Genomic DNA, 24465 nt, shown 5'->3' with positions numbered 1-24465 from the left:
AACATAGCAGTGGTGCTGTGAATAAGGTAAAATAGCTCATCAGGCATTAAGAGACTTTATTTTTTCAACAGTAGAACAATTTAAATTCACCAGTGCCTTTAATTTCTTCCATAATTTGCTCAGAACTCAAGAAGATCTGTGGTGCTGGCGGCACGACCTGGCACAAGAGCAGGAAAGAATGACACAATCTGGCACCTTTAACCAGAAGTTTTTTAATGAACTGGGAAGGGGGGGGTAGAGGGGATTGAGGGGAAGGATGAGGACAGTTAGGATTTTGGCAGCCACACAAAAGTTCTTCTACCCTGAGAAAAGTGAAAAGAAAGTCAAATGAAGCTTTGTCTGTTATGATTTGCTGAGATGCTTGTCTGTCTCTTAGTTTCCAACCCCATGGCAGGTGCATCTTTACAGTCAGTGACTTCCCCACAAAACAAATTGTTTCTTAGGATTCCTTAAGAGAGGTCATGTCCAGCCAATTTCCTGTCTGAACCCATAACTGTGATTCCTTTCTTCAGTGATCAGATGTGCTTCTGAACCAGCAAGCATGATAGAAACTGTCTTATAGAAAATTTATTTTAGGATTCGTTGGTCCCAGGATTGCTCAGTTCTGGAGCTGCAACAATGGATAATACTGATTCCAAAGTGGCCATAGACACAACCTTGAATTCATCCCTTTGTTATTAAATAATAACAACGCCTGTTAATATTCTTGTGTCATTTTTTTCCGAGTCTAGATCGTTGCTAGGAATGATAGTGCATGTGTTAAAGGGTTGTGGTGCAAATCAAGTGAAACGATATGTGTAAAATGTCTGGCTGTGTATAGTCAATTTTGATTGTATCTCACTTCCTTTTAGCTCCCAATTTTCTGGGATTTTGCTTCTCTCCTACTTTGTGGATCTCTTGGAATGTGATATTTTTCTTTCTCTTTAAATAGTATGAGTTGACAGTCACAAAGTCTTCTTGGTCTCCCCTGCTTTCTGTAACACTTTGTGTATCTGCACTTTGTGTATCTTTTTGAAGTTTAAAAATATTTGATGATTTCTGTGTGACTATTAGCCATTTTGTGTTAGCCTCTTTTTCATTTAGTTCATTTGGAGAAATGCCTAAGAAAACTTTTCCTCAAACCTGTAAGTCACTTCCTTAATTCTTGTCTACACCCTCTTTCCTCTGGCTTCCAAGATTAAAAAATTTAAGTAAGATAGGAGACCTGACTTGGGTCAAGTGTATCCAGCTTGTGCTGTTGCTGCTCTTCACTCTAGTAGTATAGTGATGCTCTCAGAGTAATGAAAAGCAGACCTTCTCTGCTGAGGTCATCGCTCCTCGCACTGGCAGCGTGCTCCAGGAAGCTGTTTATCTGTGCTTGCGGAGCCAAGCTTCAGCCTCCTAACAGTTGGAATGTGCTGAGAAACCACAGAGCCCAAAGAGAGAATGTTGCACAGGCAGTTCCAGGCAGGGAGAGTATATTTACACCACACAAGCTGCAGTTTACATGTGTGGGGATAATTGTTTGTCTGTGTACTCTCTCACTTCACCTTCTATACAGTATCTGTGCCCTCTCAAGGGGTTTTGTCCAGAACTATACTGCTATGTCCACATTGCCCTAAACATACACTAGCTGGCCCTAAAAAAAGGTATTACAGAAAATTTGGTGTAAACATCACCTTTTTAAGGCACATTTGATACTGAGAATTTTAAACCATACAGATCTGATCTCTAAAGCATCCTACAACACTGTTCCTGACATGGTTTTTCCAACTAAATGTTTCTTTTTCATTCCTTTACCAAAATATCAAGTATTATTATAAAGAGAAATAATGGGCAATAGAGTAGTTAAATAAGATATCACAGGAGCGTTTTTCTTGACCTATATGATGGTTAATTTTATGTGTCAACTTGACTGAATAGTTGGTATGCTCAGATAATGAATCAATAAACTGAGTAAAGAAAGTTCCCCTCAGGACTGCAGTGGGCATCATCCAATCCATTGAGGGCCTAACTAGAATAAAAAGGCGGAGGAAAGGCGAATTTGTTCTTTTTGGTTAACCGGAACATCCATTTTCGCCTGCCTCCAGATAATCAACAATCCTGGTTCTTGGGACTTCAGATTCAAATTGAAGCTCACACTGTTGACCTATTGACTCTCGGGCCTTTGGGCTGGGGCTGTGGCTTACACCATTGGCTTCCCTGACTCATCGGCCATCAGACTCTGACTAAATTGCATCATACTCTTTCCTGGGTTTCCAGCTTGCACATGGCAGATCATGGGACTTCTCAGCCACCATAATCATAAGCCAATTCCATAATCCATGCATATTCTACTCTCTGGAGAACAATGACTAATATAATCTGTAAAGATGAATAGAATTTGGATAAACAAAAAAGCAAGAAGGCATATTTTTATGTGCTATGAAAACACTGTACCATAGTATCTAGGAACACAGACTTGGGGTTCAGATAATGTATGCCATACACTCATTTCTTAATTTCAATTCTTGTTTGTTTTGCATCTTACTCTGATACTTTTAGTCAGTATACTTTAAATATAAAACAAGGGAAAATGACATTCCAACTTTGGGAAAATGAATGTTTAAAAGTTAGTTAAATTTAGGATTTTTTTACTAGGGTTCCTCATACTTACCTTAGTCTTGTCTCTCACAATGCATCCTCGTTCTTTCTTCTTTTTATCCCTAATTGCAAAGAGGATTTTTAAAAAAGATTTATTTATTTATTTATTTATACAAGCACTGGGTACAGTCAGAAGCGTGAGAGGGTGAGAGAATTCACCAGAGCCAGAGTGGGGAACAGAACAGGCTGATGGACCAAAATACATTGCTAAGGGGAGCAGCGGGCATGGCAGGAGAGGTCTGTGCACCATGTGGGACTCTCGCTGGTGGCCGGGGATCGAACTGGTGCTGCAGAGGCTGCGGGCACCTTCGCAACCCAGCGCTCAACCGCTGCGCCATCAGGGGAGGCCCAGCAAAGAGGATTTTAATTTACTTTCTATAGTTCATTTCTATAGTTTATTGTGAAAGCCTTATGTAATTTAAATATGCTTTTGTTTGTCTTTTTAAAAGATTTCATTTTTTTAAGAGTAGTTTTAGATTCACAGCAAAATTGAGAGGCAGGTACAGAGATTTTCCATATACAGCCCCTCAAAATGCATAACCTCCTTCATTATCCGCATTCTCCACCATAGTGGTACATTTGTTACAATGATAAACTTGCACTGACACATCATCACCTGAAGTCTCAGTTTACCTTAGAGTTCATTCTTGGTGTTATATGATCTTCGGGTTTGGACAAATGTATAATGACATGTACCCATCATTATAGTATACAAATTATTTTTACTCCTCTAAAATTCCTTAGTGTTCCACTTGTTCATCCCTGCCCTCCACTGCGATCCCCAGCAACCACTGATCTTTTTAGTTTACCTTTTCTAGAATGTCATATAGTTGGAATCATACAGTATGTATCCTTCTCCAATTATTATATTTTTCAGGTCAAGAATTTCTATTTAGTTCTCATTTTTATGGGTTCTTTGCTAGATCTTATTTTTCATTTGCATGAACATTATAAAGCATGGTTATTAAAAAGTTCATAATTATCTGAATTCCCAATGCATCTGTTTCTATTATCTATTCTATCTCTTGGTTTTTTTATTCCAATGTCTTATCATGTGGTATACCTTTTTTCCTTTAGCTGAATGTTGTACACTGTATATGAAAAATTGTAGAGATAATATGACTCCTAGAATGATATTCCCTTTCTGCAAAGAGGATTTATATTTGCATCTGGCAGATGGCCTGAGTATTAGCAACCCTGGATTACCTCAATTCCATTCGGGATTGAAATGAATTATAGCTATGCTTAAGAATCAGGAAAGGCTGATCTATTTCCACATATAGCTCTTCAGAGTGCCATATAGAACCTGAAGGATTTACCTGAGTCCCTCTTTTTAGCCTGGGTGGGTCCTGAACTATAAATTTTTTTACCTATAAACCTCGAGTCATTTGAAACTCAGAAACAATATAAATTCAAAATTATTGCCTGCTCAATTTATCAGTTGCATCTTTCCCAACTGGCAGAGCCCCTGAAACTACTGATGATTGTAATAATACCTTATTTAAGAAATGGTGATGAGTATAAATGATATTGTAAGATATCTGAAACAACTTCAATATAGTATGGAAATATCTGCGATTTCTACTATTGACAAAATCACAAGTACTGCTGAATCTACTATGTTTATATTTGTAGTCAAAGGAAATGCTAAATTCCAGTTAGAAGGCTCATAAAAATAAAGATGTAATTTTTTTCCCATCCAAGTTTGTGGATCCCTTGGATTCAACACATGAACCCTTCTGTTTAGAACTTCAGCCTACAGGAAACAGTGGTACCAAATGCTGAGCTCTCCTTTTTGGATTATAATCTCCTCTTACAACCAGGCTTTGTCATTCTTAATTTGCTTGGTGGGTCTCTGATGATTTCAAACATTTGTTTTTAGTAATTTGTCTAGTTCTTAGCCAGGAGGGTTAGTCTTAATTACATAGTCTACATTTATTATAAGAAGCATTTTGGAACTTTATTCTAAAAATACAGTTACATTAGTACAAATAGAAAATATATACTGAATGGGGGTCATAAAAGAGTCTAACTTGACTTGTGAGACTAGCACATGTTGAAAAGCAACAAGCAGGAAATACATAATTAAGATAGGACCAGTTTGAAGAAAGCTCAATTATATTGAAAAAGAAGAAATACAAAGTTAAACACAGACCTCATAAAGGCTAAGAGATAAATTCTCTTCCTGGTTTTCTTTTAATTTTTAAAATTCAGTAAATATTTGAACATCTGCTGTCGGTCAATCATAGTGCCAGAGATGGTTTTCAAGGAATTCATTGTCATTCTGATGGGGTGGGGAAAAAAGTGATAGAAACAATACAAAATAAAAAGTGGCCTTTGAACCCCAGACTTCTGTGGGCAAGAAGGAAGCTGAGGCTATTTATGGAAATGAATCTATTATTCAGAAGGTAGAACCCAAAATGCAGAGGACAGAGTCAAAAGCCATGGAAAATCATTACCAGGGAGAGATACTGGGCCCAAATTAGATAATATATGTATGGGTGGACTTCAGAATTGCATTGAAGCAATGATTACTGAATTGCCTCCATTTCCCCTTTTTGAATGGAAATCTGTTCATCTTGTCTGTGTCATCATTGTACCTACTAGGTGTGTGGTAGCATATAACTTGTCTCTTTAGTTTATTATTGTTCAGAATGAGGGTCCATCCTTGAGGAACCAAAACCAAGAAATTGTGCTTGAAGAGCTTCATCTGTACCTGGGCTTGAATTATATGACAAGACCCTGAAGTTTGGGTTGATGCTTAAATGGTATTGGACTTTGGAGGTATATTTCATAGGGTATATTTTATCTTCAGGAGAAAAATAAATTGCTGTGACCAGAGGGCAGCCGTGACTGATTGTGTTTTCCAAAGATAACTGAACAGCTATCTCCTGTCTTACATGATCTGCTACAAAAGGATCTTGCCACACACCATACAAAAGGTAGAATCAGAATTTTTTTCAGTGATCTGCCTTGGTGTGCATCTATATTCAGTCATTGTGCTAGACTTAAAGATCCTTTCAATATAGGAACTCATGTCTTTCAGTTCTGAGAAAATTTTTTTTGAATTATTTTTTCCTCCCTCCATTTCTGTTTTATCAAACACCTTGTTTGTTTGGTTTTTTTAAATATAAAAAAAAAGGTTGATTTATTTATGCGTACAAGAGCTGGGGTATAGGACAGAGGTGCAGGGTGTGAGAGGATTCACCAGAAACAGAGTGGGGAGCAGAACAAGAGGACTGACTGAAATACACTGCTGAGGGGAGCAGGGACAGGAAATGTCTGCTGTGCCATGTGGGTAGCTTCCTGGCTGGGGATCTAAAGGATCTAACCCGTGCTGCAGTGATATTAAATATGCCCATTTTATTTATATATATATACATTTATATGTATATATGTATATGTTAATCTTTAGGTTGTTTCTCACCCTTGAAAGTGGCCCCCACTTGAAATAAAAAAATTTTAAGACTGTCCCAATTTGAACTTCTGAATATATGGTCACCATATGCTAAAGCATGAGTTGGGGAAGGAGTACAGCATTTGATGTTCTCCATTGCTCATCTCTTCCATCCTACATGTTCCCATCTGAAACAGCATCTACATAATGGAAAATTGTTTAGAATTGCAATATTTTGTGGAAACAACTATTTCTAATAAGTTTTTATAAAAATAATGTTTATTTTTATGTCTTAAGCCTAAATGAAATATTTTTTTCCTTAGGAATCTAGATCTTCTTTAATCAACAACTCCTTAATTTCCTAAAAGTCAGTTTTGTGCCCTGTGGATCACTCAGTGGAACGAGCAAGTACAGAGATTCCTGTGCTTTTTCTTCAGTTGTGAATTCCATAAAGCTAACCCCTTTATTGCAGTGGATGGGAACTGGACAGTGTTCATATGGCAATTAGCAAAGGAAAGAAAAATATCTTTTTGATATTTTTGCCTAGGAATTTGAGAATTCACAACTTAGTCATAAACAAGTAGATTGATGTGTTTAACTATGTTGAATCACCCTTAAATCATTCCTTGTTTTGTAACATACTATCCAGATCTTAGGGGTATCCAAAACAGTGGTTGGGCAATTCTGTTGTGGATTTTAGATCCTCCAAAAGCATTAGCCATTAATGGACAAAGTGTTAGGGTGATAGATGAGCATTTATGGGTTAGCTTAATATGGTTAGCTCTCTGTATAGGAGGAGGGGGTGTAGCTTGTAGACAAGAGGCAATTTCTTTGGGGTTCACTGCCTCTGTTTTGCAGAACTTTTTCAAAATTCCATCTTAGAGATAACAACTAGAACATTTAGTGGCACTTGATGGTATTCATCAGGAGTTTAGGGTATTGGCGTGTTGTTTAAAGCAAGGCAGAAAGGATCACTTTTTACCAGCTACATAATTCCTGCCAAGAGCTTACTTACTTTGCTGCTTGGGTTTTGTTTTTGTTTTTCTGCTAACCCATTAAAGAAACTAAGCACTATATTGGTTTCAGACAAATCTTTGTCATCATTGGCCCTAAAAACATCTTGGGGACCAGGGAGCACCTGGTCATTTGAAAACCTCTATCCTCAGTGATTGATGCCCATCTCTACAAGCTCCTGGAAGTTCTCCTTCTTTTTCCTGAAGCACCTTCGAACATTTCTGCATGGCTACCCACTCTCTTCTATTATACCTCCTCCTTCTGCCTTACTGAATACTGGAGTTCCCAGCTCAGAACTCTTAAGAAGGAGCTTTATTTCATAGTAGAAAGGGGCCCCCATATGTGGCCTATTATATCCATATCAACTTGCTTACTCGTTTCAAACAGCTATTGTCTTTTAATAGGGTCCTGCCTGGCAGGGGGAGTCCTTAATTCCTGCCATATAAGAATGGGCAGCTTGAGTTACAGCGAACTGCAGTTTGGTGCTCTGATCAAAAGGCCTCTGTTGTTTTTAGGGTTTTTTTTTCCCCTCCCTTTCTCTCTTTCTATATCCTGGGCTAATAATTCAGCACAGCAAGGTCATTACAGGCTTTGAATTGAGAGCTGAGAGTGTTAAATTACTGACCTAGAATAAAAGAGATCTGGGGGTCTCTCAAGAAAGATAAAGGGATTCCGGCTAGTAAAGTGCAAGCCCAGCAACCTCACTTCTTAACAATATTATTTTTTTTAATCTTCTCTGTCTCCAAAATTCTTTTCTGGGATAGGGAAAGATCGCTTGCCAGAGAAATTAGGTTAGTAAAGCAACAACATGTGAGAATTATGGGCCAGGTGCTAGCCACTCATGGGTGCCTGTGTGTCTGTCCTTTTTGTCTCTCCACCTTGTTAATATTTCACTCTCTTCCATATTGCTCCCTCAGTCAGATATCTGGTCCTTCCCCACGTAAGTAAATATAGTGGTGATTCTTCAGCTGAAAGGTTATGTCCCACATGGGGATTTCAGACCTATGAAAAATATGCCACTTAGCCCCCCAAATATCTTAAAAATATGACATTGTCTCATTAAAAACTGCTTCTATTACATTTATATTTGTAAATAGTATTGTCCTGATCCTCCCATACTTTAACAAGACAAAATTGTCCCACTGTGAATGAACTTGACACTTCCACTCTACCATATTGGTTCTTCTGAAAAAGTATTTCTAGTTCTTCATGTTTTGGCAAAGCTGTTATCTCCCATGCATCCTTTTTTGCAATTATCTCTTAAAGCCAGACACCATTGTTACCCTCTGGAAAATATTGACATCCTAAGTCTTCTCTTTTTAGAAAAATCCTGAAATAAACTTTTACAGATTTTCTTCGCCATAAAGTAGAAATAATAATGGTCCCTGAGAGTGCCTGGCGTTACACCACTTGTGTGATTATCACATTTAATCTCTGGCACGCTTATGCCGTAAGCCTTCCTATTTTCACCATTTTACAAATAAAAAATAATTGAGGCCCAAAGTGGTTAAGTATCTGGGCCAAAATGACAAAGCTTGTGGTAGTGGTAAGGTTTCCCCCGACTAGTGTTCACGTTAATGTGTGTGTGGATCTTGTGGGGGTCTTGTTAAAAATGCAGAATCAGACTTATAGGTCTCAGATGAGGCCTGAGATTTGGATTGCTGACAGGCTTCCCAGTGAGACCAGTGCTGCTGTCTATATTTCAGTAGCAGGCAATAGTCATTCCAGCTTCAGAACCACTCTAAAAAATGTTTTGGTTATAACTTCCAATTTCTCATTCAATCAAGTAATTCCGTAAAAACACTTACTGGGTATAATTTGACTCCAGTATCTTCTTTTCTTTAATTTTTATTATGGTAAAATATATGTTACATACAATTTGCCATTTTAGTCATTTTAAGTGTACCATTCTGTAGCAATAAGTACATTGATTGTTCTATAACCATCACCACCAGGGCTTTTTCATTTTCTGAGACAAACTCTGACCATTAAGCACTAACTCGTATTCTATCCTCCCCCTGGCCTCTGATAACCACCATTTTACTTTTATCTCTATGATATAATTTAACCGTGTTGGGTATGTCTCATATAAGTGGACTTGAACAATATTTGTCTTTTTGTGATTGGTTATTTCATTTAGCTAAATGTCTCAGGCTTCCTCCATGTTGTAGCATATATCAGAATTTCCAGCCTTTTTTTAAATTTTTTTTTAAGATTTATTTATTTATTTGTTTATTCATTTAAGAACCAGGGTACAGGCCAGATTCGTGGGAGGGTAAGAGTATTCACTAGAGACAGAGTGGGAAACAGAACAGGCAGACTGATGAAACACACTGCTGAGGGGAGCAGTGGGCATGACAGGAGAGGTCTGCTGTGCCATGTGGGACCCTTGCAAGCCGGGATGGAACCAGCACTGCAGAGGCTGTGGATAGCTTCACAGCACTGCACTCAACCGCCAGCGCCACCAGGGGAGGCCCAGAATTTCCAGCCTTTTTGAGGTCGAATAACATTACATGTATATAACACATTTTGTTTCTCCATTCATCCTTCTGTGAACTCTTGGGTTGCTTTACCTTTTGGCTATTCTGAATGATGCTGCCATGTATATGGTTATAGAAATATGTGTCTAAGTCCCTACTTTCATTTACTTGAATATGACTCCAAAAGTGGACTTTCAGGTCTTTGGTAATTCTGCCTGTATCTTTCTTTGTAAAGTAAGATTTTTGTTTGTGTTCAAGTTATGTGTCCCTCTTTTTTAAAAAAAAAAAAAAATCCATCCTTGAAGCAAATATTTAAAGGTTTGGCAGGAAGAGTGAGTTTTGAGTATACAGATTTCTATTAAGCTCTGTCATCTATAGCTACTTTGTGATTTTTAATCACAAAGGAAAATTGAGAAATACTCTTTGACCCTTAGGAGACTGTTAGTTGGTTAAAGGGCACTAAGTAGAGAATCAGAGAGAGTGATCGTATTCTAGAATAAGTCAGTATTAATAAAGTTTTAGCACGGAGAAAGTTTTATGTGGATTAATTCAAGACTTCAACTGACAAACAGGTGTTTTGGTGTCGGGAGCCCTTGTTAAATTTCTTGTGTTCTTCAAAACTTCTGGAGCAACTGTCCCAGGATCTTCTTTGTGGTACGTCTTTCTCTGAGGTCTTTATGCAACTAACATATTAGATTATGTGTTTTATTATTAGATTTTTAGATTTTTCATCTGTTTACAAGGGTTTGTTGCAAGATGCTGCCTAGTATTGAGTTTCTTCCCTGTATATCTTTAGAAACAAAATTTTCTGTTGGAAATAAGAAAATATATCAAAGTGACTTTGAAATCCAATGAGTTGGTAAGCAAATTTGGAGGGGTTTTTATAAAGGCATCAATTTTATTATCATGTTGAATTATGGTCAAATCCAAGGAGACTTGGCCTATGAGTAAAGCATTTGTAGGAAGCATTTATTTCCCAACCTAATTCTTGTCATCTTGAACAAGAGGGATGGTGGTTGAGAATTACTTGCTAGACTTTGAGCCTAAAGACTTGATAAATGTAGCACCTCCAGTTCTCGAATAGGGGTGGTAATGAGAAAGGAATGTGTAACATTTTAGGGATCCGTAAAAATACTGTGGCATTTTCAGTGAAATCCGCAGATGATATGGGAACATTTGGGGGATCCTAGTGAGAATGAAAGGATTACATCAAAAGACCTAAAAGCTATAGCTTTGGGAAGAAAATAAAATAGAATTTACCTTAAAATGTTGTCTAGTGCTGTACAAAGCACAGATTTGCACTGGGAAGAAACAAACTAAAAGGAAAGGAGTATTGCGTTGAAAAAACTGACATGAAATTAGAAATTATGTGATTTAACAGCAAAGCAGACCAAAGCTGTCTGGAGGTCTGGAGGTGGAGAAGAATCACATTGTGGGGAAGAAATGGCTGATCTGTCTGTGAATGACTGAGGTAGCCCTATCTGCACCACTAAATTCAGCTTTGGTAGAAAGTAGTGCAGACGGGTGAGACAATTGACAAGAGAGATGTGGCATTTGAAAGACAGAGCTAAAGAGAAATAACAGATGACAGATACAGAGACCACATAAGAAAGAATGAGATGTAACTTGTAGGGTAGCTGTAACAGAAAGAGTGCAACATTCTAAAAAGGAACATTTCTTGTCCAGAAACTTTTCCTGTAATGCTCAGAGATGTTTCCCTGGAGAAACCATGAAAACACAATTACTCTGGATTTCAAGTGAAATTAGGCAAGCTCCTGGAGTTCTGTTATTAAGAGGTCTGTTTAGAGGCCTTGGAGGAATGAGACAACCTAGAGATTTATGATAATTTAAGAAAAACAATTTAAAATATTAACATATAATAACATTGCAGAATATCTGGAAGACAGGAAGAAATCAGTGAAAAGTCAACAACTCTAATACAGTTAGTAAATATTATCTTTTCAATCTTTAAGCATTTTCCTTATGCAGACATATTTTAATGTAGCTAAAAGTATAATCTGCATACAATTTTTTCCAGTTTTTTAAGAGCTTGAAAAGCACTTTCTAAATTACTACGTTGTCTTTTTATATTTTAAATTTCCGGCACCGGTAGTATGTAGTAACCTTCTCCCAGGGTTCTGTGCATTGATACCCCATCCTGAGGCTCATGTGTAGGTGCCTGTTTCTCTTGGCATGCACTAAACAATTTTATAGGAGAGATGTTCCTTCACACTTAAACTGCAAGGGCAGTAAGCAGATTGCTTTTCCACTGATAATTGGTAAGGAGCTGATGGTATTGGGAGTTTACCATAGCATGCCTGGTCTTCAGCAATAAATTTTGAACTTTGAAGTCTTAAAAAAGGGAGATTCAAATATGTTTTAATTCTGGCAGGGGATCTAACTGAATTATAAAGAAGGATCCAATGCAGAATTTGTGCTTTTAGAGAAAGAACACTTAAGAACTAAGTCCTGTGCCCAGCCTCGTGGGGAGAATTTACTTGTTGATTACCCTATCTGGAAATACTCTTTTTTCTCCATTAGCATCAACCCAGGATGGCATATATGCTCTGTTCCACTGCTTTAGGAAGATTCTTTCTGAGAATTGGTGACAGATGAGCATTTGGTGAAGTAACTCCGGAAAGAGAAATTAGCATCCCACTGCAGAGGCTTTTCACAGCTCTCAAGGCCTTTGAGGCTCTCATGAGTTTTTCTCTTCATAATGCCATAAAATATGATCTCACTGATGTCATGGTCTAAAAACTAGCTCTGCTACTGAGGATTACTCAGGCAGGCAGAAAAAAAAAACCTTGGGATGAAATGTCAGTGCTTAAGGCATGAGAGTGAACCAGTGAACTGAGTTCATTGTTTTGCTGTTGCAGAAATTATGAATCCCATCCACTGCAATCATGCTCAGTTTTCACAAGTTAGTTCACCTATCCCTGGACAGTGACTGAAGACTGATTAGTCCTTGTTGGGTTTCTTTCTAAATTTTGGGATTTATTTTTTTGAAGTCAAAGATTTGGCTAGTCCACTAACTTAGTCAATGCTGGAGATGGAAGGTGAAGAGGATTGCTAGTGCCCCCCTGCAGTATGGCAGATTTCTATTTCCTATAATGCTTGCATGTACTTCTTCCTGGCCAACAGCGACCCAGCAATTGATTCACCTACAGTGTATCTGTGGGCAGAACCTTATTCCACATTACCATTTATTAAGTGTCAACTTTCTCCTTGGGTGCAGGATCCCAATATTCACTTTCTCCAAGGTGTGTTTTATGTTTAAACAACAGATAACAACAGTAAAGAGTTAGACGTTCATAGAAATTCTGCATTAAATTTTTGTGCAGAAACTTTTTTCTGGTACTATATAAGAAATTATGTGATGCACTTTTGTTCAAGTGTATTGTCTAAACTGCTTCACATTTCTGTAACATAGACCATGCTTTGCTGATTTCCCTCATCAAGTTAGCATTGCCAAATTCTCTAACAGATAGGCAATGGAAAGAAAATGTTTAAGGGCTTTAGGCTACATCTGAATTTCACAGGAAGGAAAGAAAAAACAAATCCAGGGGTTGTTAGTTCATACCACAGGGATATATCTTTAGAACTTTTTGCAGAGCAAAACTCAAGTGTGCTGTTTTTACCAATCCACTAATGGGAAATGACGACAAATTTTCTTTTGTATTCCACCTGTACAGAATCTTTTTTCCTTCTGCTTATAGAAGCAAAAAAAAAAAAAAAAAAAGTTTAAGTTACACTTCTTTTTTTTTTTAAGATTTATTTATTTATTCATACAAGCACTGGATACAGTCAGAGCGCGGGAGGGTGAGAGAATTCACCAGAGCCGGGAACAGAAGAGGCAGACTGGGCCTCCCCTGGTGGCGCAGCGGTTGAGCGCTGAGCTGCAAAGCTGCCCGCAGCCTCTGCAGTGCCTGTTCTATCCCTGGCTGCAGGCGAGGGTCCCACATAGCGTGACATACCTCTCCTACCACACCCACTGCTCCCCTCAGCAGTGTATTTCATCACTCTACCTGTTCTGTTCCCGGCTCTGGCTCTGGTGAATTCTCTCACCCTCCCGCGCTTCTGACTGTACCCAGTGCTTGTATGAATAAATAAATAAATCTTAAAAAAAAAAAAAAAAAGAGGCAGACTGACAATACACTGCTGAGGGGAGCACTGGGCCTGGCAGGGGAGGTCTGCGCACCATGTGGGACCCTCGCTGGTGGCTGAGGATCAAACCAGCGCTGCAGAGGCTGCTGGCAGCTTTGCAGCCCAGCGCTCAACTGCTGTGCCACCAGGGGAGGCCTTAAGTTACACTTCTTTTTAGGATAATTTGGGTCTTTGACCTTAGTTACCTTCAGAGGCTGGTCCATGTACTGTTTTCTATCACCTTGGTGTGGTCAGACTGTACAACAGATTGGATATGATCTGTTGTTGTATTTTGCTTCCTTGGTTGATCTGTTTAGGATTCCTTGCAAATAAAGCTTATCTCGAAACAGCAGAAGACAATCCCTGAATCGAAAATAGTCTATTCTAATGAACTAATCTGGTTTTAGAAAGAAAAAGGAGATAAGAGAATAGCCTAGGAAGACTGTACTGTCACACTTAAGTGTGTAGGTCAAAGCCATTTTCAGTTTGAATAAGAGCATGGTGTACCTGGAAGACATGGAATGTTTGGAGCTTTGAACTTTTGCCTCATGGCACACTGAGAATGACCTGGAATATTTTAATCTGTTTATTTTTGTTCTTTATTACTACTGTATGTGAAATCTGAAGGATTATGTATGTATATAAAACTACTGTGGTGGCATTTATATTTAATTCTTTCCTTGGTAATCCTAGAGTTACTGACTGTTTCATCAAAGTAATTTAAATCAATAACGACTTTTTGCTATTAAATATCCAAACTAAGATTTTTTTTTAAGATTTATTTATTTATACAAGAGCTGGTGTGCAGGCCAGAGGTGGGGGGGGGGCAGGGTGAGAGGATTCACCAGAGATAGAGTGGGGAGCAGAACAGGCAGATTGGCTGAAATACACTGCTGAGGGGAGCAGCAGGTGAGACAGGAGAGGTCTGCTGTGCCATGTGGGTCACCTCCCTGGCCTGGGATCAAACTCATGCTGCATACAGCCTCATAGTACTGCGACTTACCCCCTTGTGCCACCAGGGAGGCCAGTCCTGCTATCTTTAAGTGATATTATTATTTTTTCTTTCTAAATCAACTCCTCCAAATATTTATGGAGTAGTATCTACTATGTGTTAGGCAATGTAATAGAGACAAAGATGAATGTACCTTAATTGCTTACTCCATAGAACTTACTGTTTAGCAGGGAAAAGGAGTGTAGTAACTATAAAATAAGGTATCTAGTTGGTACCACCATAGGGAATCATAAAGAGAGAGGTGAGGGGAAATGGGCATGGAAGGTGGAATCAGGAAAAACTTTCATGTAAAACATGGCATTTGAGGGCCTCCCTGGTGGCACAGCGGTTGAGCGCTGGGTTGCAAAGCTGCCCGAAGCCTCTGCGGCGCCGGTTCAATCCCCGGCTGCTCCCAGGCCACCGGAGGAGGGTCCCGCATGGCGCGCAGACCTCTCCCGCCGCCTACTGCTCCCCTCAGCAGTGTACTTCCGTCCTTCTGCCTGCTCTGCTCCCTGCTCTGGCTCTGGTGAATTCTCTCACCCTCCCGCGCTTCTGACTGTACCCAGTGCTTGTATGAATGAATAAATAAATCTTTAAAAAAAAAAAAAACATGGCATTTGAAATGGCGCTGAAAGATTGGAGAGAATTTTAACAAGTGCAAGTAGGAAAAAGTATTTCAGATTGAAGAGAAACAGTTAAGCTTTGAGCAGTATTGCATTTTCTGCTGTTATTTTATAGCCATTTTACTAAAGAATTTTCCCTGATTATTTTAACAATATCGATTAACTTTTTAGGTAAAGTGAATATGATCTTCTGTATGACCAGCTGCCACTCTAGTCAAATACTTCTAATAATTCTGATTTTAGTTAAATGTGAATTTTATTTGGTATGTATTATCTAAAGATAGTACAGTAAATACAGTCATCCATCCTTTTATATTCAATATTTTATGCCCTGACTTATCAGTTTATTTTATAAAATTCATATTTTACTACAATGAGATACCATCTTACACCAGTGAGAATGGCACATATTAAAAAAACTAGCAACAACAAATGTTGGTGAGGATGTGGAGAAAAAGAAACTCTTCTGCAATGCTGGTGGGAGTGCAAACTGGTCCAACCACTATGGAGAGCTGTGTGGAGATTTCTGGACCTACTAAACATAGAGCTTCCATATGATCCAGCAATTCCACTCCTAGGTATTTACCCAAAGGACACAGAAACATCAATTCCAAAGAACACCTGCACCCCTATGTTTATAGAAGCACTATTTACAATAGCTAAGCTATGGAAACAACCCAAATGCCCCAAAATAGGTGACTGGATCAAGAAGATGTGGTACATATACATAATGAAATATTACTCAGCACTCAAAAAAGATAAACTCTTGCAATTTGCAGCAACATGGATGGAGCTGGAAGGGATCTTCCAGTGAAATAATCCAGAAAAAAAAAAGAAAAATACCGGATGGTCTTACTCATAGCAGGAATTTAGAAAACCAAAATAAGGGACCAGGAAAAAGGCTAATTATAATAAAGTAAAAATCAAAACCAACAACAACTATAAACCAGAGACACACTGGGTGGGGGGAGGGAGAAGGCAATAGGATCAAAACAAGGGAGAGGCGGGTGGGAAGTGTGTGGGGATTATAACCAAGATGAAAATGCTTACATTGTGCAAAAATGAAAAATGATGTAAAAATAAATTAAATTTAATTTAATTTAAAAAAATTCATATTTTATAAATTTGCATATAAATTCTTATCTGTACAAAGAAGCTCAGCTGGATTCTTCAATGCATAAATTATTTCCGGTTTGAAAGATGTATATTTTAAAAGTTACACTAAGGCATCATTTCACAGAATTAATTCTTTTATAGCCTGTATCCTGACCTAGACACCAGTTTTTTTTTTTAGGGGGTAGGAAATACACTTTGGGACTAGTTCTTTTGCTGGATAGCTTCATAAATTTAGGCTAGAATGTTATCATTTTAGACTTCATTTGCTAGAAATGTGATCTACTCTATTTACCTGTAACAGTTCATTTGCTTTATTTTTCATTTTCCTTTGCTCAAAACAACAGAACTGCCACAAACTGAGTTAACACTTTCATTGCTTTTTAAAAAAATCTCTAACCTAATTGTCAGATATTGCCCTCATACTTCCTCTTGGTGTTGTAAAAGTACATTTCTACACTTGTTTTCCATGAGGAAAGAATATGTAATTTGCTTTTCATCCAGCACTGTTAATGCTAACAAGAGACACTTAATTTTTATCCTAAGTAATAACATACTCTGTTAAAGACAGTTCAGGTACTTCCTTTAGAATTTGGTCAGGAAGTTAAAAGGAAAATGGAATATGGCTTCTGAAATTTTTTCATGTTCAGTTTAGAGATTCAGATTTTTACCCCATTAAAAGATCAACAAATGAAAACTGGCATTTAGAATTACCACTGTCCCTATATTGCTTGCCACATTCAGTTTAATGTCTACTTTTCCACAAAGATTAACACATTTTCCACTCATGATTTACTTGTCAGGTAACTTGGGAGTTTTCTGGAATGTGAAGTCTGCCTTTGGTAATGATGATTATTGGATAATTGCCTAGTCTTTGGTGGAATTTCCATTCTTTCGTCCCACCGGCCTGGACAGCCTCTCTTTCTTTGGCAGCAGTACCTCTCCCCTTCCTCAGCCCAGCTTAAACAATGGCGCGCTTGAGCTCTAGGGCTTTGCTTCATACGCTCATTCAGGGACCACTTTCTACCCTTGCTCTGATTGCTATTGGTGTTCTACTTGGAACTGTTTATATCTTTTGGCACATGGATTTGCTTCTGAGGTTATTGTCAAGAGAGGCATACAACACCACTCCAAATTGGAACCATTGAATTTGGTTCGAACCCCCATAAGCCATGTCATTCTTACGGCAACCAGCATGGGTCAAGAATACAGAAAGACTATCTTTAAGGGAACATAACTCTAAATGCTATCTGGGAGAGAAACATTCTCCAAAAAGATATGAGTGCCAGTAGCATCCAGTAAAGACCGAAAGATTTCCCTCTGCCTGCGATGCTCCAGTGAAGACATCCTCAGTGTCCATTGTCAAGGGAAGAGTGCTCAGAGGCATTAGACTCCAAGAGCTTTCAGAGGGGTGTGGTAATGTGAAGAGACTTCCTCATAGGACTTGGTCTAACCTATAGTTCAGAGGTTTTGGGGGGAAAATTTGGAGGTTTTCTCTCATTTGACAGTGATTCTGTCTGATCTTAACTTGTCACTCTGATTCCAGACATCTGGAAATATCCACCTAATGAGATTTCTTGATTTTTCTTTTTGCAGTTTTAACAGCGTATGTCAGGGAACTCATATTCTCTTCCGGGAATTCAGCTTCATCCAAGCCACCCCTCACAATAGGGCATCATTCTTACGAGCCTTCTGGAGATGCTTCCGAACTGTGGGCAAAAATGGTGGTAAGTCTTCCCAAATTGCTTTCTTGCCTTCCTTTCTTCCTCCCAAAGTCTTTTTTTTTCTGATAGAAATTAAATATATGCTATTCAAGACTCTTGGAACAATTTACCTTGAGGCACTGTGTCGGAAATAGTAACACCACTGTTACTATCACCACTACCATCATTAATGACACTTGTTAAGAGCCAAACATAGCACTGAGCACTCTACATAGTAAATCATCTAATCTTCACACACCCCTGTGGTAGATATTATAATCCCCATTTTATAATTATTGAAATTCAGGCTCAGAGGGGTTAAGTAAGTAACTTGGCAGTTACACAGTAAATGCTAGGGGCAGATTCATAGCCAGGGAATCTGGCTCCAGAGCCCTGGCTCTTGGCAAATATCAAAAAACCATGCAGTAAATTCAAGGAATGATGTGAATACAAAGAAGGTTATTCCTGAGTGCAGAATGATATGAGGGTACTATGAGAACTGGAGGAGCGAACTAGAGAACTGTTTGATCTAAGTTGATAAGGACTTATCCATATGGATAAATTAGAGAAGAACATTCTAGTTAGGGCATGCACTATGGCATGGAAGCATGAAAGAACCTAAAATATTTAAGAAACTGAGAAGATCAGAATGGCTGGAGTTTATGAAAGAGGCTAGGGTAGATGATCTTATAAAAGAATAAAAGAATCAGGTCTTAAAAGACCGTTTTTTGCCATAAAAAAAGAAATTTCATTCTGTAGGTATTACTTAAGGATTTTAAATAGGAGAGTAGTGTTGATACCTGAGTGCTAGAAAGAGCCTTCTAAAGTAAGTGGAAATGACTGAGAGAATGAGACTGAAGGGAAAGAAACATAGGAGATTTGCAGTTGAGGTGAGAAATAACACAAGTCAAAAATTAAGGCAGTGTCCATGGTGATCAAAGAGGCATTTTTAGAATTAGAATCCACAGGATTTGGATTGGGTTTAGCATGTAAGGTGAGTGAGAAACCAGTGGTACATTTCCAGGTAAGTGTACATGTAGTTCTGTAGCGTTAAGTACACTCAACTTGTTCTGAAATATCACTACCATCCATCTCTACCATCCATCATCTTCCCAAACTGAAACTTTGTATAAGCTCCCCACTTCCTCTTCCTCCCCACTACCATTCTACTTTTGTCTCTGTGTATTATTAGACCACATTGGTTACCTCATGCTAGTGGAGTCATGTAATCTTTATCCTTTTGTGAATGACTTACTTACCATAGATTTGTGATATGTGTCGAATTTTCCTTCCTTTGTAAGGCTGAATAATATTCCATTGTAAGTGTATACATTTTGCTTATCCACTCGTCTATCTATAGACACTGGGGTTTCTTCCACCTTTGGCTAATTTGGATAATGTGATATGTTGGTTTTGAAAAGTTGAAATTCCTTTTTTTAAAAAGATTTATTTAAGCATACAAGAACTGGGGTACAGGCCAGAGGTGTGGGGGGTGAGAGGATTCACCAGAGACAGAGCGGAGAGCAGAACAGGTGGATTGACTGAAATACACTGCTGAAGGCTGCAGTGGGCGAGACAGGAGAGGTCTGTTGCGCCATGTGGGTCACCTCCTGGGCCAGGGATCAAACTCGTGCTGCAGTGGCTGTGGATAGCTTCATAGTGCTGCATCTCAATACCTTGTACCACCAGGAAGGCCCAGGTCATTTTTATATTTTACATACTCTTGGTTTGGCACCTTATGACTATATTCCAAGGAAAATAATAAGAAAACCATTGATTGAAATGTCTTTCTTAAGACTTTTTTTTATTATGTTTTTCACCCTTTACAAAACCTTGTGTTGAAGACTGACTTCCAGTAGTTTGCAGTGAAGGAGCTGCTCTGATATATACTAAACCCTGATCTAGAAGCAGGTGGTCTACAAATGGTTTTTCTCTTTATTGAGATTTAATCTTGGTAAGTTGAAATGCAAAAGACTCCTGTTGGAAGCTCCTTTTAAAAAATGGCACTAGTATCTTACCTAAAGAATGTGAAATTAGATTCAGTTGTTCCAAATTTTTCAGATTTAGAATCTCTACAACCTTTGTTCACATTCGTTTTCAAGGGTCTGTTCTATTCTACCTTCATACTTTGGATTTTTCCAATTAAGTAGTGAAGATCTTTTTTTTTTAATAATTTTTTAAATTTATTTCTTTTACATCATTGTGTATTCCCTGTAAAATTCCCACCACCAGTTCACCTGTGAACCATCACCATAGTCCCTTGTGCTCTTCTCTTCCCTGTTCTGATCCCTTTTCCTTACCCTCCTTCACAGAATGTCTCGTATTTATGGTTGCCTGCTATTTTTGTTGTTGTTGTTGTTGTTATTGTTATTTTTTCCTTATTTGGTTCCCCTATATTCCTCCTGTAAGTGAAACCATTCAATATTTTTCTTCTCCTTCTACCTTATTTCACAGAGCATGATCCCTTCTAGCTTCATCCATGTTGCTGTGAATGGCATGAGTTTATCTTTTTTATTGCTGAATAGTATTCCAGTGTATATATAGCACATCTTCTTGAGCCAGTCATCTATTTCTTGGCATTTGGGTTGTTTCCATATCTTACCTATTGTAAATAGTGCTGCAACAAACATAAGGGTACAGGTATCTTTTTTTTGTTTGTTTATACATGCACTGGGTACAGTCAGAAGTGCGGGAGGGTGAGAGAATTCACCAGAGCCAGAGCGGGGAGCAGAGCAGGCAGAAGGGCCTAAGCACACTGCTGAGGGGAGCAGCGGGCGGCAGGAGAGGTCTGCACGCCATGTGGGATCCTCCTCCGGTGGCCGGGGAGCAGCCGGGGATCGAACCGGCGCCGCAGAGACCGCGGGCAGCCTCGCAACCCAGCGCTCAACCGCTGCGCCACCGGGGAGGCCCCAGGTATCTTTTTTAATTAATGTTTTTGTGTCCTTCGGGTAGATTAAGTATTGAATATCGTTAAGATAGTTTCTATAGTGATCCTAACAAAGGAGAAGGCCTTAACTTTCACCTCATTCATTCACAAGTATTTCTGGTAGATTTACCGGTTCTTGGGTGCCAGTTCTTGGGTTTATGGGAAGTAAATAGGTTTACTCTATACTTTCATTGAAATCGAAGCATATTTAGCTCCTGGAACTTTTTTCTTAAACAATCTGATGTTTTATTAGATCATTAATCATTTACACTATCCTAAGACTAGGTAAGGTATTACTACACCCACTATTTTAAAAATAATGAAATTGTATTGCCTGCAAAAGGATTGCATAGTAGATTACAAAGTTGAAAACAGAACCCAGATTTGCCACTTGGCTACTGTGCTATTTTCACTCCTCCAATCACTGCTTCTGTGATATGTAACCTTAGAGATCATCCATCTCAATTACATGAATTCAAAAAGCACTTCATGTAACAGTTCATCTCCTTTACAGAATAAATGCACTGGTGGGCAAAAATCAATATGGACTCAATTTTAGGTAAGCTAGCTTAGAAAAACTATCCCGCTGGTCCATTTATAATCAAAACTGGGAGCTGTTAGTGTATAGGTGAAGTTTGTACTATCTCATCAGAATCTGTCTTTCCAAATCCTTGTGCAGTCTCTTCATCAGTCAGCAAATATTTACTGAACACTCACTATATTAAAGAATGGTATATACAACTACAGTTGGTTTCTGTGAAACTATAGAAAACAGTTTTCAGATATTCTTAATCCTTTTCCTGATTTAGAAGTGGGGCCTCTTCAAGAATTTATTTACTATCACAAGGGATCCATATAACATTTGGACTCTAAACAGATGTGGGTTTCTTTATCTTTCTTATAGCAGCTGCCAGTAATTCATCCAGCTGAGAGGAAGCAGTTCCATATTCTCCCTGTTTCTCTGTGCCATAAACAAGACCTAGAGTTTATGTTGGATATTTATTGTTATGCTGCTTAGTCAGACAGCCTCTGATTCTTTCAAGACAAATGCAACATTTCTGTCTAGGTGATCCTAAAAATCTTTGGTTAACTGTTTTTAATGCAGTCTTCATTTCTTCCAGGAAACTTTAGAACATCTTTTAGTCCCAGAATGTGTCAGTCCCCAATTTGAAGCCAGAATGAGTAAAAACACTCAGAGGCAAGGTTCCAAAAGAATGTATTTATTGAGCCCCATTTTTTCAGTTAGAATGCCAAGCACCAGTGGAGCTGCTACTACATTGTTTTCCTGCAGATAACCCCCTTAGAACATCATGTACGTATTTTAGCATTATCAAGAGGGAACTTATTCTTCTGGGAGGTAGCAAAAGAAGAATGAGTTCCAGTAGAACACATCTAAAAAGAAAGCCACCTGTAGAAAACTAAGGAGCTGATCCCTTCTGGTAAGAAATATTTTATCCCAGTTTTAGCAAGTACAGGATGCAATGTCATTTTTGTGTGACTGAGTATTGAATGATGTTAATTTTCCTAGCCTGAATTTCACATAAGCTCACAAAGACTTACAGTAAGCTGCTTGCTATCTCAGCAACTTCATACTCTTGGAAGCAAAAAGATGGACTCAAATGTAATAAACCTTTAATTTCAACTTCTCACTTTGGTATTTCGTTCAAGTAGAAAAATTTATCTGAATTTCCCATGTCTGGCAAAGATAAACGTTCTCTTGAAGTAAATCTTGACTTCTGTCTAGGCATAGTGGGTCAAAAGAACTTTTGTCCAAGGCTTACTTTTGATCAGAATTTAATTTTAAGCCTTGTGCTTTTACCAAAAAATATAAAATTTTTCATTGAAAAATAGTGATCACTACTTCTTCTTCTGCCCATGATTAAGTACCTACTAAGGGAATTGTCTTCTTTCCATAAACAGCTAGAATATCAAAGTATTTGAAACAACTGTTTCAGACATTGTACAACAGTCAGTGCAGGATGGTGGCCCCTGAGAGGCAGTTGTCAAGTGACAGGACAGGGGAGATAGCCAGAGAGCCTGGCAGTCTTACTGGGTTGAGGAGACAATGAGTAGGCCAGTGTACCAGAGAGGGGTGGGGGAATTCAACAGTGAGCTCCAAAGAATTACAAGGAGGTGTATGAGTCTGGTTACAAACTCTACACATGTGTAGGTTGGGGAAAAAAAAAAAAAAAAAAAAAAAAAACACCAGTCAACATTAGGTAAAAAATTCCTGGAGTATATGCAGGGGTAGGGGTAGTTGACACTTTCATCAGTGGGAATGGGGCGACTTTACAATACATAGGACTTTGGGTAGAGTCCTCAAAAGCTTAAAAGCTAAAATAATTAATTCCATCTGCAAATAATTATATATTAAGCAAAATTTAATACTTTAAAAGAATTCAACAAAATCCAACATTTACCAGCATAAAATTCACAAAGTCTGGCATTCAAATTAAAAATGACCAGACATTCAAGGAAGCAGGAAGATATGACCTGCATCCAGGAGAGAAATCGACCAATGGAAAGAGACCCAGAAATGACAGCAATGAAAGAATTAGCTAACTAGGTCCTTTAAATATTTATTTTAAGTCAAATAAATATGCCCAGGTATTTAAAGGAAAACATAAATGTGATTTGGAGAAAAATGAAGATATTAGAAAGATCAAAAAATATATTTTTCAGGGCCTCCCTGGTGGCGCAGCGGTTGAGCGCTGGGTTGTGAAGCTGCCCGCGGCCTCTAAGGCACCGGTTCGATCCCCGGCTCTCCCGGGCCACTGGAGGAGGGGCCCACATGGCGCACAGACCTCTCCTGCCGCCCGCTACTCCCCTCAGCAGTGTACTTCGGTCCTTCTGCCTGCTCTGCTCCCAGCTCTGGCTCTGGTGAATTCTCTCACCCTCCCGCGCTTCTGACTGTACCCAGTGCTTGTATAAATATATAAAATAAATCTTTAAAAAAAAAAATGTTTTTTTCTAGGGCCTCCCCTGGTGGCGCAGTGGTTGAGTGCTGGGCTGCAAAGGTGCCCGCCACCTCTGCGGCACTGGTTTGATGCCCGGCTGCCGGCGAGGGTCCCACATGGCGCACACACCTCTCCTGCCGTGCCCACTGCTTCCCTCAGCAGTGTATTTCATCAGTCTGCCTGTTGTGCTCCCGGCTCTGGCTCTGGTGAATTCTCTCACCCTCCCGCGCTTCTGACTGTACCCAGTGCTTGTATAAATAAATAAATAAATCTTTTTTAAAAAAAGGTATTTTTCTAGACATGAAAAATACAATATTAGAAATGAAAATAACCATAATAACAATTAAGATTTGCCAAATACTTCTTGTGCAGATTACCGCGTTCTTCTTCAAAACAATCCTATGTGTTAGGTAGATATTTTTATTATCTCCATTGCATAGAAAAAGAAGCAGAAAGCAAAACCATTTTTATAAGATTACACACCTACTAAGTG

The 24465-nt window shown here is 38.7% G+C and overlaps 1 protein-coding gene across 1 annotated transcript in view; it reads left to right on the top strand.

Annotated features, from left to right (window-relative positions):
* The window catches only part of CSTPP1 (centriolar satellite-associated tubulin polyglutamylase complex regulator 1), a gene marked incomplete at both ends in the record, with an annotated part of 155478 nt that overhangs the window by 46302 nt on the left and 84711 nt on the right, over positions 1–24465 (top strand). Inside the window, 1 exon segment of the mRNA XM_084245469.1 lies at positions 17983–18113. Within this exon segment, the coding sequence (XP_084101595.1) occupies positions 17983–18113 (131 nt within the window).

This window comes from Talpa europaea, assembly GCF_964194135.1.
Source record: "Talpa europaea genome assembly, chromosome: 1".
Lineage (NCBI taxonomy): Eukaryota > Metazoa > Chordata > Mammalia > Eulipotyphla > Talpidae > Talpa > Talpa europaea.
Note: the sequence above shows the minus strand (reverse complement) of the source record. Positions and strands in the feature narration are given on the sequence as shown.